Source organism: Saccopteryx leptura, chromosome 6 (genome assembly GCF_036850995.1).
Source record: "Saccopteryx leptura isolate mSacLep1 chromosome 6, mSacLep1_pri_phased_curated, whole genome shotgun sequence".
NCBI classification, from domain to species: Eukaryota; Metazoa; Chordata; class Mammalia; order Chiroptera; family Emballonuridae; genus Saccopteryx; species Saccopteryx leptura.
Window position 1 is genome coordinate 103554502 of NC_089508.1, and position 13919 is coordinate 103568420.

General features: G+C 38.6%; 1 protein-coding gene and 1 long non-coding RNA gene across 5 annotated transcripts in view; one reads left to right on the plus strand and one right to left on the minus strand.

Moving 5' to 3' along the window:
* The window catches only part of AKAP6 (A-kinase anchoring protein 6), a 495640-nt gene that overhangs the window by 342421 nt on the left and 139300 nt on the right, over positions 1-13919 (plus strand). For all 4 annotated transcript variants that reach the window (XM_066344191.1, XM_066344194.1, XM_066344192.1 and 1 more), the window contains exon 8: positions 1807-1955. In XM_066344191.1, the coding sequence (XP_066200288.1) occupies positions 1807-1955 (149 nt within the window). The remainder of the gene's footprint in view (positions 1-1806; positions 1956-13919) is intronic.
* Positions 881-1804, minus strand: LOC136377422 (uncharacterized). The gene is made up of 2 exons (XR_010746301.1): positions 1755-1804; positions 881-1095 (listed from the first exon to the last, which is right to left on the minus strand). It is a non-coding gene; the product is annotated as an uncharacterized lncRNA (long non-coding RNA).

Genomic DNA, 13919 nt, shown 5'->3' on the forward strand with positions numbered 1-13919 from the left:
GAAGAATTACTGTTTTTAAATTCTTTGACTATTGTTCAGTATCTCTCAGTTATCTCATTTATTTGCTCACATAAAATATTGTGCACTCTTTTGAAAGATATGTTTTGTTCTTTTTTTCTAATCATTGACTCCCTATATTCAGTTTTATTACCTTCTCATTAAGAGAAAACATTCTTAGGTCTTTAGGTATTATTCCTCCAAGTTCTATGATATCTTGATATCTGTATATCCTTGGTTGAGACTTGTCTATAATGTCATTAACATGCTCCATACCTCCCCTTTGAAATCCTTAATAAAGATGCTAAATTCCTTTGTGCTTTCTCACCAGCCACACCCTTTCCCCCCAAACTAAATATGTTCCATGTAACATTACCTTTTGTTTGTAGTGTTTGACATAATTCTTAATCTAGTTGAGTCTATTCTTATTCAAGCCAATTAGTTTGGACAAGAGAAGTTCACGTGAACTAATACATAGCTATTTAACTGATTTCTGAAACTTCAATTATGTGAATATAGTAATTTTAGCATTTTTCAAAAGTTCTTAGGCAATCCAAAGCATGAATAATTAGCTACGTGTGGAAAGCTACAACATAGGAACTCTAGAATGGTTTGAGATCTTATAAACTACCCATTTCCTTTACAAGGTCCTGATTTGCACTTTTAAGAAGCTGCCACTTTATAATCCCTTCCCGCTGGGTTGAGCCTATAAAACTAGAGACGAGGTAAAAGGCAGCGGTTGGCCCTGGACATGAAGAGTAAGAAGGCTGTGTCTGACTCGGCATTTCTTACATGTTACAGAATTCTGGCAACTACCCAAGAGCTGACCCAGAACTGTGTTTTTTTTTTTTTCAGGAGAAGACATAGTTAAAGTATAAAGAAGTAGCAGTTTTAAGGTTTATCAGAAATATTAATGGATGATCTTAGATTTAGTAAGTGTGCCAAAAGAAAAGAAGAGTTTCTTTGGTTTGCCGTGCAGGTGAACTCGGCATTGCCCCTCCCTTTTACCGCGCATGGGCAAGCGGACCGCTGAGGACACTTCATTTCCAGGCTCATCTGGAGGACGAGGGAAACCGAAAGCCACAGAGATCACCACAGCTGCAATAAATAAAGCATCTATTTAATGCTTTCTCATGCCAAATATTATTCAGCATTCTTTTGTCCTTGGTTTGATAGAAAACAGCATGGTGAACTTACTGCCTCCCCTTTACTACAGTGAGCCCCAAGTAACTATGAAAGATTTAGCAATTCAAACCTGCATGTAAGCAAAACCACCATTCACTCTACTTTAAAATTAAGATAATAGTACAGAGAACAAAAAAATATAATAAAGGAAGTCTGTTGTCACTGTTGAAGAGGTATTAGAATTAGTACTAGGTTTTCTTATTCTCTTCAGGGAAGATAATGAGAAGCATTCACAAAATGTGCCCATGCAAATATATGGGTTGGAGGGGGAAATCTTTAAAAAATAAAGGTTACATATGTGGCAATATGAGGAAAAATATTATTAAGGAATTTCACAGAATTTTTATGTAAAGTCTCATCATACAGTATTATGATCTCAGGGATATTTTGTAATATTTACTGAGTCTTCTTAGAGTTCATTTATTCTGGTCACATTTTAAGGGGGAACTTAAAAGGATTCATATCTAAGGTATAATTCTGTAATATGTCCACCTGATCCCATTAAATCCCGCCCCGAAAGGAGCAGTGTCATGGTATGAACAACTCCCCTCCTTTGAGCTGTTACACCTCACCTGAAATGCATTCCTCCTGGATTAAAGCAGCAATGCCTCTCTGTCTCTCTAGGCCGAGGTTCAGCTCTGCTACCTGGAGGCACAACGGGACGCTGTGGAGCAGATGTCCCTCAAGCTGTACAGCGAGCAGTACACCAGCAGCAGCAAGAGGAAAGAAGAGTTTGCTGATATGTCAAAAGTTCATTCAGTGGGAGGCAATGGGTAGGGAACTATTCTTTTTGTTGTTTTATTCTCACTAATCTCTACTTTTTCAATGACGTGCACTGGTAGGCATTTGGCAGGCATTTCCTCCCTAGCTAACAGACAAGAAGCAGCTCAGCAGACTAGGTAGGCATTTAAGTTCTTTTCCATGCGTGCTAGCATCGAAGACTGTGGATTTCATCAGCATCTGTTGCCTAACCCAGAACTTCCTAACTTATTTATTTATTGACTGATTGATTTTAAAATAGCCTTGTGATTGTACAAGTATTTGTGTGTCTATTGTGCCTAGAGTATTGGTGGGGATTTTTTTTATCAGTTTATTTTTCAGTGTATTTCCCCCTTTTTAAATTTAACCATTTATTTTAAAGTTTGTCTAAGGGTTTTTTTAAATACCTCACTTGAAACTTGGTAGAACATAATTTTCCTGAAAAATGTAGATGTTTAATATTGTTTACAGACCGTGGGCTGGCTGGTTTGCTTCATATAAAGTCAGTTGGGATAATTGACTGACACTTGAATTGTCTGTGTTATGAGAAAGGACCCAGCACCTTCAGTGACCCATCAAGTTTATTCAGCCTGAGATATATGAGTGTATTCTTGTATTATAGTAACTGCTCATCTTACTGAATCATTGTCATGCATTCAGATATTTCCAAATGACTTTAAAGTAATACAGACATGTGTATATATTTTTTATTTTTTTATTTTTGTCATTTCTGGCTTAATTCTAATATTTAAAATAGTAGGTAAATAAGAGTAAGAGAGTAGTAATGAAATTTAATTATTTCATAGTTTTAATAATGATAATAATTATACTTATAAAAACGGAAAACACAGACCTATTTTACTTTTATACTTGAGCCAGACAACAAAGGAGAGAAGCTGTTCCCCCAAGGCTGTTACATATTAATAGCATCTTACTAGGCTACGAGGTGTAGCCCTAGCTAAAATATTCCCTGAAAAGGCAGGAAGAAATGGAGTCTTTTTAAGTACTTGTTTGCATTATTCTTTTAAGTACTTATAGTTTTGACTGGACTTTAAATCCTCATATATATTTTTCGGATAAATTAGGTACACTGATTACAAATTCTGCCTTGTGATATAATCCGGGGTCTATGAATCCAGGAAAAGGATCAGAGTCACAACTCTGTTTAGGAAATGGGAAATAAACTTTTAAATCTACTTATCTATATAATTTGTTGCTCTTTCAGGATTTTTTTTTTATCCACAGACATGTTACGTATATATTTGATTCCTCTTCTATAATTAAGTAGACATTTATTCATAAGAAGAAAACATAGAAGCAAGTAAGAAAGAAAAGGCTAAAACTTGGAGCATGAACAATAAGCCATTTTGAGGCCTTAATATGCTTTAATTTCTCTAAATGCATAAACAGTCTCTGGTGTATACACAAGCACAAACTTTAGGTCACATATTCATGTTTTCTAAAAGCCCTGGAGATGGAAAGGGCACCACATGCTCTGACCTCAGATTCCAAAGACCCAACCTGAGTACCTACTCTGGGTTCCACACATCATAACTGTGCCCTGGGAATTGCTTAGTGAACAACCGGCATTGTTCAGTGAAGTGGGAGTAGGTGAACTTGCCTGATATCTTTTGTTTATGCTCCTTGAGGTGCTGAAGGCTGTTCATTGTGCAGAAATTTAAGAGTGTGCTGAAGAAAAAGCAGCTATTTAGTACTAAGGACAAAAACCATATACTCTTTTCTGTTTACATACAGAAAAGCATTGTGTGAGAGATGCATGTGGGTGAGGTTATCTGGGGTGTTCTGCCCCCAAGACTTTTTGTTCCCACAGTCAAATCCCTAATTCTGAAACCTTAAGAACATAGCCTTGAAATAAAAAAAAAAAGTAAAAAAAAACATAGCCTTGTAAAATTATCTGACTTAATGACACATAAACTTTATCAACTGTTTCTCTTGTTGCATAGACTGGTCATTGTTTCCATAAGCAATTGTGGGAATAGTGTGGGCTTTCTAGGATCTTCATTCCCTATGCAAATATCCAGTTTACTAAAGAGAAAATTAAGTTGGTGATACAATTCTTACATTTTTATTTTCTTTTCATGTCTACATGTATGCTAAAAAGAGTATATAGTTGAAAAATGTACCAGACTACTCCAGAGAAGACTCAGATGCTAGATAGGATGATGATCTTACATTTCAAAGAATATTACACAACCAAAATATCACTTAGAAATGCATTTACCGGCCCTGGCCAGTTGGCTCAGTGGCCTGGGGTGTGTAAGTCCTGGGTTCTATTTCCGACCAGGGCACATAGGAAAAGCACCCATCTGCTTCTCCACCCCTCCCCCTCTCGCTTCTCTCTCTCTCTCTCTCTCTTTCTCTCTCTCTCTCTCACTCTTCTCTTCACCTCCTGCAGCCATGGCTTGATGGAGCGAGTTGGCCCCAGATGCTGAGGATCCATGGTCTCCACCTTAGGTGCTAAAAAAGATGGCTCAGGTTACAACAGAGCAAGGGCCCCAGATGGGCAGAGCATCACCCCCTAGTGGGCTTTCCAGTGGATCCCAGTCAGGGCACATGTGGGGGTCTGTCTTTGCCTCCCCTCCTCTCAATAAATTTAAAAAAATACATTTACCTGCTAGCTTGACAGAAAGCTGTGTGTAAAGGTGATACATGGTAGCTCATATACAACTATAAGCTGTGTGTCTAGCAGTCACGAATATGTGTGGTTGGCAGATTTCCCCAAATGCATGTGAGGCTCTGTGAGCTTTGGCAACAGAGTGTGTTCACCTGTGGGAGATACTTGGCACTGGCTCCTTCATTGCAAACTGATAAACCATGGCTTCCGGAGGGATAGTCAATGTGTGAGTCACCCAAAATGATTCTCTGTGAGAGCAGGTTGGTGCTTTTTGATTTGAGCCAATTTAAATGAAAGCATTCATAGATTGCTTTGTTTCTTTCATTCAATAAATATTCAATGAAGACCTACTATAGCATGGCACAATGCTTTGAACACAGTTTTTTATGAACACTTACATTTTATATATTTTGTAAAGTGTGACCTTTTTTTCCCCAACACCTCTTTTTATTACAAGGTTGTCTGATTTCATTTTTAGATGAATTTCGAAGATGCTGTTTAATTCATTAAGTAGCATCCTTCTGCTGTAGATTACAAACCATGACTTTTCAAATGATAGAACTGGGCAGCAGAAGGGCCGGGTGACTGGCTTGTCTAATGTGAGAGTGGGAGATGGAGCTAAGGCCTCAATTCAGAACCCTGGCTGCGTGACTAGCTTGTCTAACGTGAGAGTGGGAGATGGAGCTAAGGCCTCAACTCAGAACCCTGGCTGGGTGACTGGCTTGTCTAACGTGAGAGTGGGAGATGGAGCTAAGGCCTCAACTCGGAACCCTGGCTGTGTGACTGGCTTGTCTAACGTGAGAGTGGGAGATGGAGCTAAGGCCTCAACTTGGAACCCTGGCTGGGTGACTGGCTTGTCTAACGTGAGAGTGGGAGATGGAGCTAAGGCCTCAACTCGGAACCCTGGCTGGGTGACTGGCTTGTCTAACGTGAGAGTGGAAGATGGAGCTAAGGCCTCAACTCGGAACCCTGGCTGGGTGACTGGCTTGTCTAACGTGAGAGTGGGAGATGGAGCTAAGGCCTCAACTCAGAACCCTGGCTGCGTGACTGGCTTGTCTAACGTGAGAGTGGGAGATGGAGCTAAGGCCTCAACTCAGAACCCTGGCTGCGAGACTGGCTTGTCTAATGTGAGAGTGGGAGATGGAGCTAAGGCCTCAACTCAGAACCCTGGCTGCGTGACTGGCTTGTCTAACGTGAGAGTGGAAGATGGAGCTAAGGCCTCAACTCGGAACCCTGGCTGGGTGACTGGCTTGTCTAACGTGAGAGTGGGAGATGGAGCTAAGGCCTCAACTCAGAACCCTGGCTGCGTGACTGGCTTGTCTAACGTGAGAGTGGGAGATGGAGCTAAGGCCTCAACTCAGAACCCTGGCCAGAACGCAGTGAACCATCTATGAAGCCTCGCTTGGACCCTTGATAAATATTTTTCTCTAAATTCCACATTGTACATATTCCATGCTCTATGAAATTTAAATTATGGTATCTTCCTACTGTGGAGAAGTGCAGGAATATTAAGATATCATTAAAGTTACAAGGAAGTTTGGACAAAGATATTGCAAAGTAGATTTAAGTGAAAACAAAATTGATTTCATTCATTAATTTGACAAATAATATTATGTACCTTCTTTATGAAATACAGAAATTAAAAGGCAAAAATAAAATGGTCCTTAACCTTGGAGATACTCAAACTCATGATTTGGGAGGAGAGTCTTATCTACATGGGCTTAGGGGGTGGGCTCATGGAAGGCAGAGCTCAGTGCTAACTGTATTGGGAATGACCTGGAGTAGGTCAGAAAAGACAGCACGGAGAAAGGACTCTGGAGACAATTTTTGAAAGAAGACAAGGTCAGGAGCAGCACTTTCCAGTTTAATCTGAACAAACGCTTATTGAGCATCTACAAAGACAGACCACAGTCTCTGGCTTCATGAAGTTTAGGTCTAACAAGAGAATGCAACATTAAGCTAGTATTTGCTGTGCACTGAGAGAAAAGGGAAAGCATAGGGTGATAGGGGAGCTCAGAGCAAATGAGGTCGGCTCCATGAGACTGGGCTGTGTCTTTGTGTTTGCCACACTCTGATTTGAATCTGGTGCAGTGCCTGGCAAGTGCTAGGTGCTCAGTGAATGAATGGATGCATAAATGAAAATCTAAAACTAAGCTGGTGCTTAGAGAGAGGGAGCAAAGCTCTGGAATCATTAAGCTGCTTGCAAGTCCATGTGACTGGAGAGTAAGCTAGAGAGTTGGAGGGGATGTGAAAAGTAAGGCTTGGGAAGAAGGAGAAGTTAAGACCCTAGAGTTAATCATTGAGCTATGTTTCTTTCTTTCTTTTCTTTTTTTAAAGCCTTTATTTATTGATTTTTAAGGAGATGAGCGAGAGAGAAAGGCTTGAGGGGAGGGGAGTAGGAAGCATCAACTCATAGCCGCTTCTTGCATGTGCCTTGACCGGGCAAGGCCAGGGTCCCGAACTGGCGACCTCAGCATTCCAGGTCTTCACTCTATTCACTGTGCCACCACAGGTCAGGCAAGCTCGTGTTTCTTACCCAGGATAGTGCATCAAGATCACTTGTGGAACTTTTAAGCTAAAAAATGCCTGCCGTCTCTACCCAATGAAAATTCTGATTCAGTAGGTAGGGGTAGGTCAAGATATTGTTATGTTCTAATGCTTATCTCTAGCTGTGAACCATTATTCTAGTGGTTTTCAAAATATATTCTCTGGACCAGCAGCATCAACATCTCCTGGGAATTTGTTAGAAATGCCAATTCTGGGCCCATTTCAGACCTACTAAATTGGAAAGTCCAGGGTCCAGCAATCTCTGTTTAGCAAGTCCTCCAGGCAATTCCATGATGCACTTTGAGAAATACTGCTTTAGTCTTGGAGATTTTAGGTTAGAGGTGAATGAAGAAGAGATTAAGAAGTAAAAATTGGTTGTTACAGAATAGTCATAGAAATGCACAGTACAGCATAGGGAATGCAATCAATAATATTCTTATATCTATGTATGGTGTCAGACAGGTACTAGATTTATCAGGGTGATCACTTAGTAAGTTATGTAATGTCCAATCACTGGGTTGTACACCTGAAAATAATATAATATTGTATGTCAACTGTAGTTGAAAAATAAAAAAAATGTTCAAAAAATTATTGAAGAATGTGGAAACTAAATGAGAAACCATGGTAAAGCCTGATAGAATCAATAAACATTGGATGGGGAGAATGATACTTCATTTGCTGGTTCAAGGATGAGACAGAAAAGAGGAGGCTCTGGCTTCCAATGACTCTGGTGTTATTCAGCATTTACTGTTTATTGAGTTACTATTAACTCACGCTGTTGTAGGCACTGGGGATGTAGAGACAAAGGGTGACGCATGTGTGTAAATCAGGAGAGCCTTCCAGGAGAACTCACAGAGAATGGCTCAGGGTCGAAAGTGACAAGAAGAATGTTTCTCACAGAGGAGGCAGTGTGTACAATCAGCTGGAACCACTAAAGGATGTCCAGCGTGATGGATTGAGAGTTTTTAAACAATGTTCTAGCCACAGCGTGGAGAATAGATTGGCAAGGACCAGACTAAACAGTACTTAGTTAGAAAGCTATTGAGTCGTCCAAGTGGGAAATAGGACCTGAGCTAAGATATCAGCAATACAAACTAAAAGAAGGAAGTTGCACTGTCAGGCCTCAGTCACCAGAGTGGTCACCGATATTTTTAAGAATGTTTCAGGCTTGTGCATTCTGGCAGACGGACATGTCACTCACTGAGGTGGGGAATGCAGGGAAGGAACAGAAGAGGGAAAAGAGCCTCGTATAGTCCCTTTGATGGCCTGTGGAACGTCTAGGTGGAAATGCCCAGGAAGCACATCTGAAGCTTAGGAATGTTTTGGGCTTCTCAACCAGCAACAAGGGCAGTATGGTGACTGTGGGTAGCAGAGGCTGAGAGAGGTAGGAGCTTACCTTTTGGTAGTCTATTCTCCTCTCTTAGGGGCATATAAAATTATCTTTAAGAATGCTTAAAGAAATAGAAAATTTGAAGAGATTACTAGTAAGGACATTGAGTCAGTAATAAAAAATGTTCTAACAAATAATTCCAAGATCAGATGACTTTACTGGTGAATTCTACCAGATTTTCAAAGAAGACTTGATATTACTCCTTCTCAAACTCTTCTAAAGAGTAGGTGAAGAGAGAACTCTCCCAAACTCATTGTCTAAGCCCAGTATTGCAGGAATATCAAAACATAGTTGCAAAATCCTCAACAAAATGTTAGCACACCAAATTCAATAATATATTAAAATGGTCATACACCATGGTCAAGTGGGATTTAATCCAGGGATATAAGGATGGTTCAACATTCACAAATCAGTAAATGTGGTGCATATTATTAACAAAATGAAGAATAGAAATCATATGATCATATCAAGAGATGCAGAAAAAGCAATTGACAAACTTACACATTCTTTTATGATAAAAAGTCTCAGCAAAGTGGTTATGGAGGGAACATCTTTCAATCTAATAAAAACCAATATGAGAAGCCCAAAGCTAACATCACACTCAATGGTGAAAAGCCGAAAGATTTTTCTCCAAGATCAGGAACAAGATGAGATGCCCACTCTTGCCACTTTTATTCAATGCAGTATAAAGTCTTTTTTTTTTTTTTTTTTTTTTTTTTTACAGAGACAGAGTGAGTCAGAGAGAGGGATAGACAGGGACAGACAGACAGGAACAGAGAGAGATGAGAAGCATCAATCATTAGTTTTTCATTGTGCATTGCAACACCTTAGTTGTTCATTGATTGCTTTCTCATATGTGCCTTGACTGCGGGCCTTCAGCAGACTGAGCAACCCCTTGCTGGAGCCAGCGACCTTGGGCTCAAGCTGGTGGGCTTTTTGCTCAAACCAGATGAGCCCGTCTGCGCTCAAGCTGGCAACCTTGGGGTCTCAAACCTGGGTCCTCCGCATCCCAGTTCCGATGCTCTATTCACTGCGCCACCGCCTGGTCAGGCAGTATAAAGTCTTCACCAAACAATTGATGAGGAAAAAGAAATAAAAGGTATCTATATTAGAAAAATAAATAAAACTGTCACTATTTGCAGATGACATGATATTATATATATAGGAAACCCTAAAGACTTCATCAAAAAACTTTTAGAACTAATAAGCAAATTCACTAAAGTTGCAGAATACAAAATCAATACACAAAAAATGTTGTGTTTCTATACAATGAACTATCAGAAAAAAATAAAGAAAACAATTTCATTAACAAATAGATCATGAAGGATAAAATACCTAGGCATAAATTTAGCCAAAGACGTGAAAGAGCTGTATGTTAAACCTACAAGGTATTAATGAAATTGAATTCACAAAAACATGGAAAGATATTACATGTTCATGGATTAGAAGAATTAATATTGTTAAAATGTCCATACTACCCAAAGCAATCTATAGATTCAAGGCAATCCGTATAAAAATTGCAATGACATTATTTTTTCAAAAAAATAGGACAAATAATTCTAAAGTGCGTATAGAAACACAAAATCCTAAATAGCCAAGGCAATCTTGTGAAAAAATAACAAAGTTGGATGCATTACTCTTTCTTATATTAAATTGTATTACAAAGTTAAAGTAATTAAGACAGTATAGCACTAGCATAAAAACACACAGGTAGATCAATTAACAGAATAGAGATCCCAGAAATAAGCTGGTGCATATATGGTCAATTAATTTATGACAAAAAGACCAAGAATATGCTATGGAAAAAGGATAGTCTCTTCAATATATGATGTTGAAAATTGGACAGTGACATGTAAAACAATAAACTTAATCACTCTTAACACCATAAAAAATTAACTAAAATTAATTAAAGAATTAAACAGAAGGCATTAAACCATAAAACTTATAGAAGAAAACATGGACAGTAAGCTCCTTGACATAGATCTTGGTGATGACTTTTAAACATGAGACCAAAAGCAAAGCAACAAAATCAAAAATAAATAGGTGGTACTACATTATAGTAAAAAACTTCAGCACAGCAAAGGAAATCATCAACTAAACAAAAAGACAGCCTATTGAATGAAAGTAAATATTTGCAAATCATATATCTCATAAAGATATCCAAAATATATAAAGAATTCATACAACTCAATAGCAGAAAAACAAACAATTCTATTGAAAATGGGCAGGAGATCTGAATAGATATTTTTCCAAAGAAGACATACAGATGATGGCCAACAGGTATTTGAAAAGATGCTCAATACCAATTATCAGGAAAATACAAATCAAAACCACAATGTGATCTTACCTCATATCTGTTAGAATACTTAACAACAGGACTAGAAGCAACAGGTGTTGGTGTGGATATGAAGGAAAAGAAACCCATATCCACTGTTGGGGGTGTAAATTAGTATAGCTATTGGCCTTGGCCAGTTGGCTCAGTGGTAGAGTGTCGGCCTGGCGTGCAGGAGGCCTGGGTTCAATTCCTGGCCAGGGCACACAGGAGAAGCGCCCATCTGCTTCTCCACCCCTCCCCCTCTCCTTCCTCTCTGTCTCTCTCTTCCCCTCCCGCAGCCAAGGCTCCACTGGAGCAAAGTTGGCCCGGGCACTGAGGATGGCTCTGTGGCCTCTGCCTCAGGTGCTAGAATGGCTCTGGTTGCAACAGAGCGACACCCCAGATGGGCAGAGCATTACCTCCTGGTGGTGTGCCGGGTGGATCCCAGTTGCGCACATGCGGGAGTCTGTCTGACTGCCTCCCCGTTTCCAACTTCAGAAAAATACAAAAAAAAAAAAAAAAAAAAAAAGTTAGTACAGCTATTATAGAAAACAGTATAGAGTTTCCTCAAAAAATTTTAAGAACTACCATTTAATCCAGCAATTTCACTTTTAGGTATTTATCTGAAGGAAACAAAAACACTAACTTGAAGTAATATATGTACCCTCCCACCATGTCCATTGCAACATTATTTAAAATAGCAAAGACATAGAAGCACCCTAAATTTCCATTGATAGATGAATGGATATAGAAGTTTTCATATATAAATACAATGGAATAGCCATAAAAAAGAATGAAATCTTGCCATTTGTGACAACATGAATGAACCTTGAGGGCATTATGCTAAGTGAAATAAATCAGAGAAAGACAAATACTGTATAATCTCTCTTATATGTGGAACCTAAAACAAAGACAAAAACAGAAAAACCAAACTCAGAAATACAGAGAATAGATTGGTGATTATCAGAGGTGGTGGTTGGGGAGGTGGAGAAATGGGTGAAGGTAAAAAGAACATGCAGTTGATGTAAAACAGACATAGACATTTTGAATAAAAATATTTTAAATATAAAAAAGTAAAGAATGCTTGTTTGTTTTTTAAAATCTAGATCATTGAAACATTTTGAGTTTAGAATCTTCCCTCCTGTATCATAAAAGTCTTCCAAAATAAAACACTACATCATTGAGAAATTTAGGTTACCTTATTGGCAAGAATTGAGGACTATAGTCAACTATTATTTGCTATCTTAAAGCAACAAGTAAAAGCTACTGAGCCTAGATTTTAGAATATATTAGGTCTGCTCAGATTGCTTCCAACTACACAAATAACATTTCTATTTAGGGATAGTTATGCACTTACTACAGTCTAATTTCTTAAAGAGAGCATAATATGTAAATTAAACAATAAAGACTAGAATTGAAGTTGGCACTCTGATACTTCTTAGCTGTGTGATTGGAACACTTAACTTCCCTAAAATGCAACATCTCAGCCTGTAATATGGGAATAGCTATCCCAGTCTACTTCACATACAGTTTACAGCATAGAAATATAATAATTGATAAGAAAATGTGTAAGTAGCAGGAATATAGTAGATCTGTGAAAAATCAGTAAGTGAAATACACAATGAGCAACAACTGTGTTGCATGAGTGCTATGAAATGCTAGAAATGAAGAAGATACAGGACACAATCTCAACAGTTCTCAGTCTAGTGAGGGAGAAAGACACTTGGATACGTCTTTATGAAACAATGGGCAAAATTCAAGATAGGGAGTATTATGGGTGTACTGGGAGGCCTGCCTAATCTACTCTGGCTAGAAGGAGTTAGGGAGGGTTATGGGAGGAGGGAACATCTGAGCTGTCTTAAAAGATTCATAGATAGTAGCTATTAAAGAAAGGCTGATTACAGGGAGGGTGAGGATTTCAAGCACAAGACAGTAACTATGTAAGGGGTGTGTGTGTGTGTGTGTGTGTGTGTGTGTGTGTGTGTGTGTGTGTGTGTGTGTGTATGTGTTGAGGGTTACTAAAAATAATAATTTGATGTTGTTGAAACAGAAGGGCATGGAGATGTTCCTGGCTCTGCTTGAGAATCCCAAGAGAGTTCTTAGGGACTTCTCTTGTGAAATTCTAGAAGATGCCTCAGTCTTATCAGCCATATACCAGGCTTCCTCTGGCTTTGGGTGAATTTAGACCAGGGGCAGTCAACCTTTTTATACCTACCACCCACTTTTGTATCTCTGTTGGTAGTAAAATTTTCTAACCACCCACTGGTGCCACAGTAATGGTGATTTATAAAGTAGGGAAGTAACTTTACTTTATAAAGTTTATAAAGCAGAGTTACAGCAAGTTAAAGCATATATTAATAATTACTTACCAAGTACTTTATGTCGGATTTTCGCTAAGTTTGGCAGAATAAATCTTTATAAAACAACTTACTATAGTTAAATCTATCTTTTTATTTATACTTTGGTTGCTCCACTACCGCCCACTATGAAAACTGGAACGCCCATTAGTGGGTGAGAGGGACCAGGTTGACTACCACTGATTTAGACAATGTCTACAGATGGAAATGTAATCGAGATTGATGCCCTCTATCTAAGAATATAAAAGTAATTCATCCTTAGTCAGTCAAGGTTTCAGTGTAATTTTTACTACCAAATCCAAGTAGTATATGCAGTTTATTCCCAAGCACAAAAGGCTGAACTAAATGAACTTTAAACAGACAGAAGTTTACAAGTTTGGAAAAAGATGAATCCATTTTTGTTTAAGAAAAAAGCATCTCTGGATCAGTGTGAAAACACATGCACAAATATGTATAAAACACCCTAAAGTGAAATTATATTGGCAAATGAAAACAAAAACATCACTACTTAAGACATTGCTTGATTACAGATCAAATTTGATTCTCTAATGTCAGCATTAAGATACACTGACTGTACCCACCTGGGAAGGGATAGAATCATCTGGATTTTGCTGCTGCTGGGTGATATTTCTAGTTGAGCAACAGGTTAGAAGTAGCATCTTTGTGCAGCTGAAGCATGAATGTTCACTCATATTCTCTCTCTTTCTCACAGAAACACACCCATAAGATGACCAT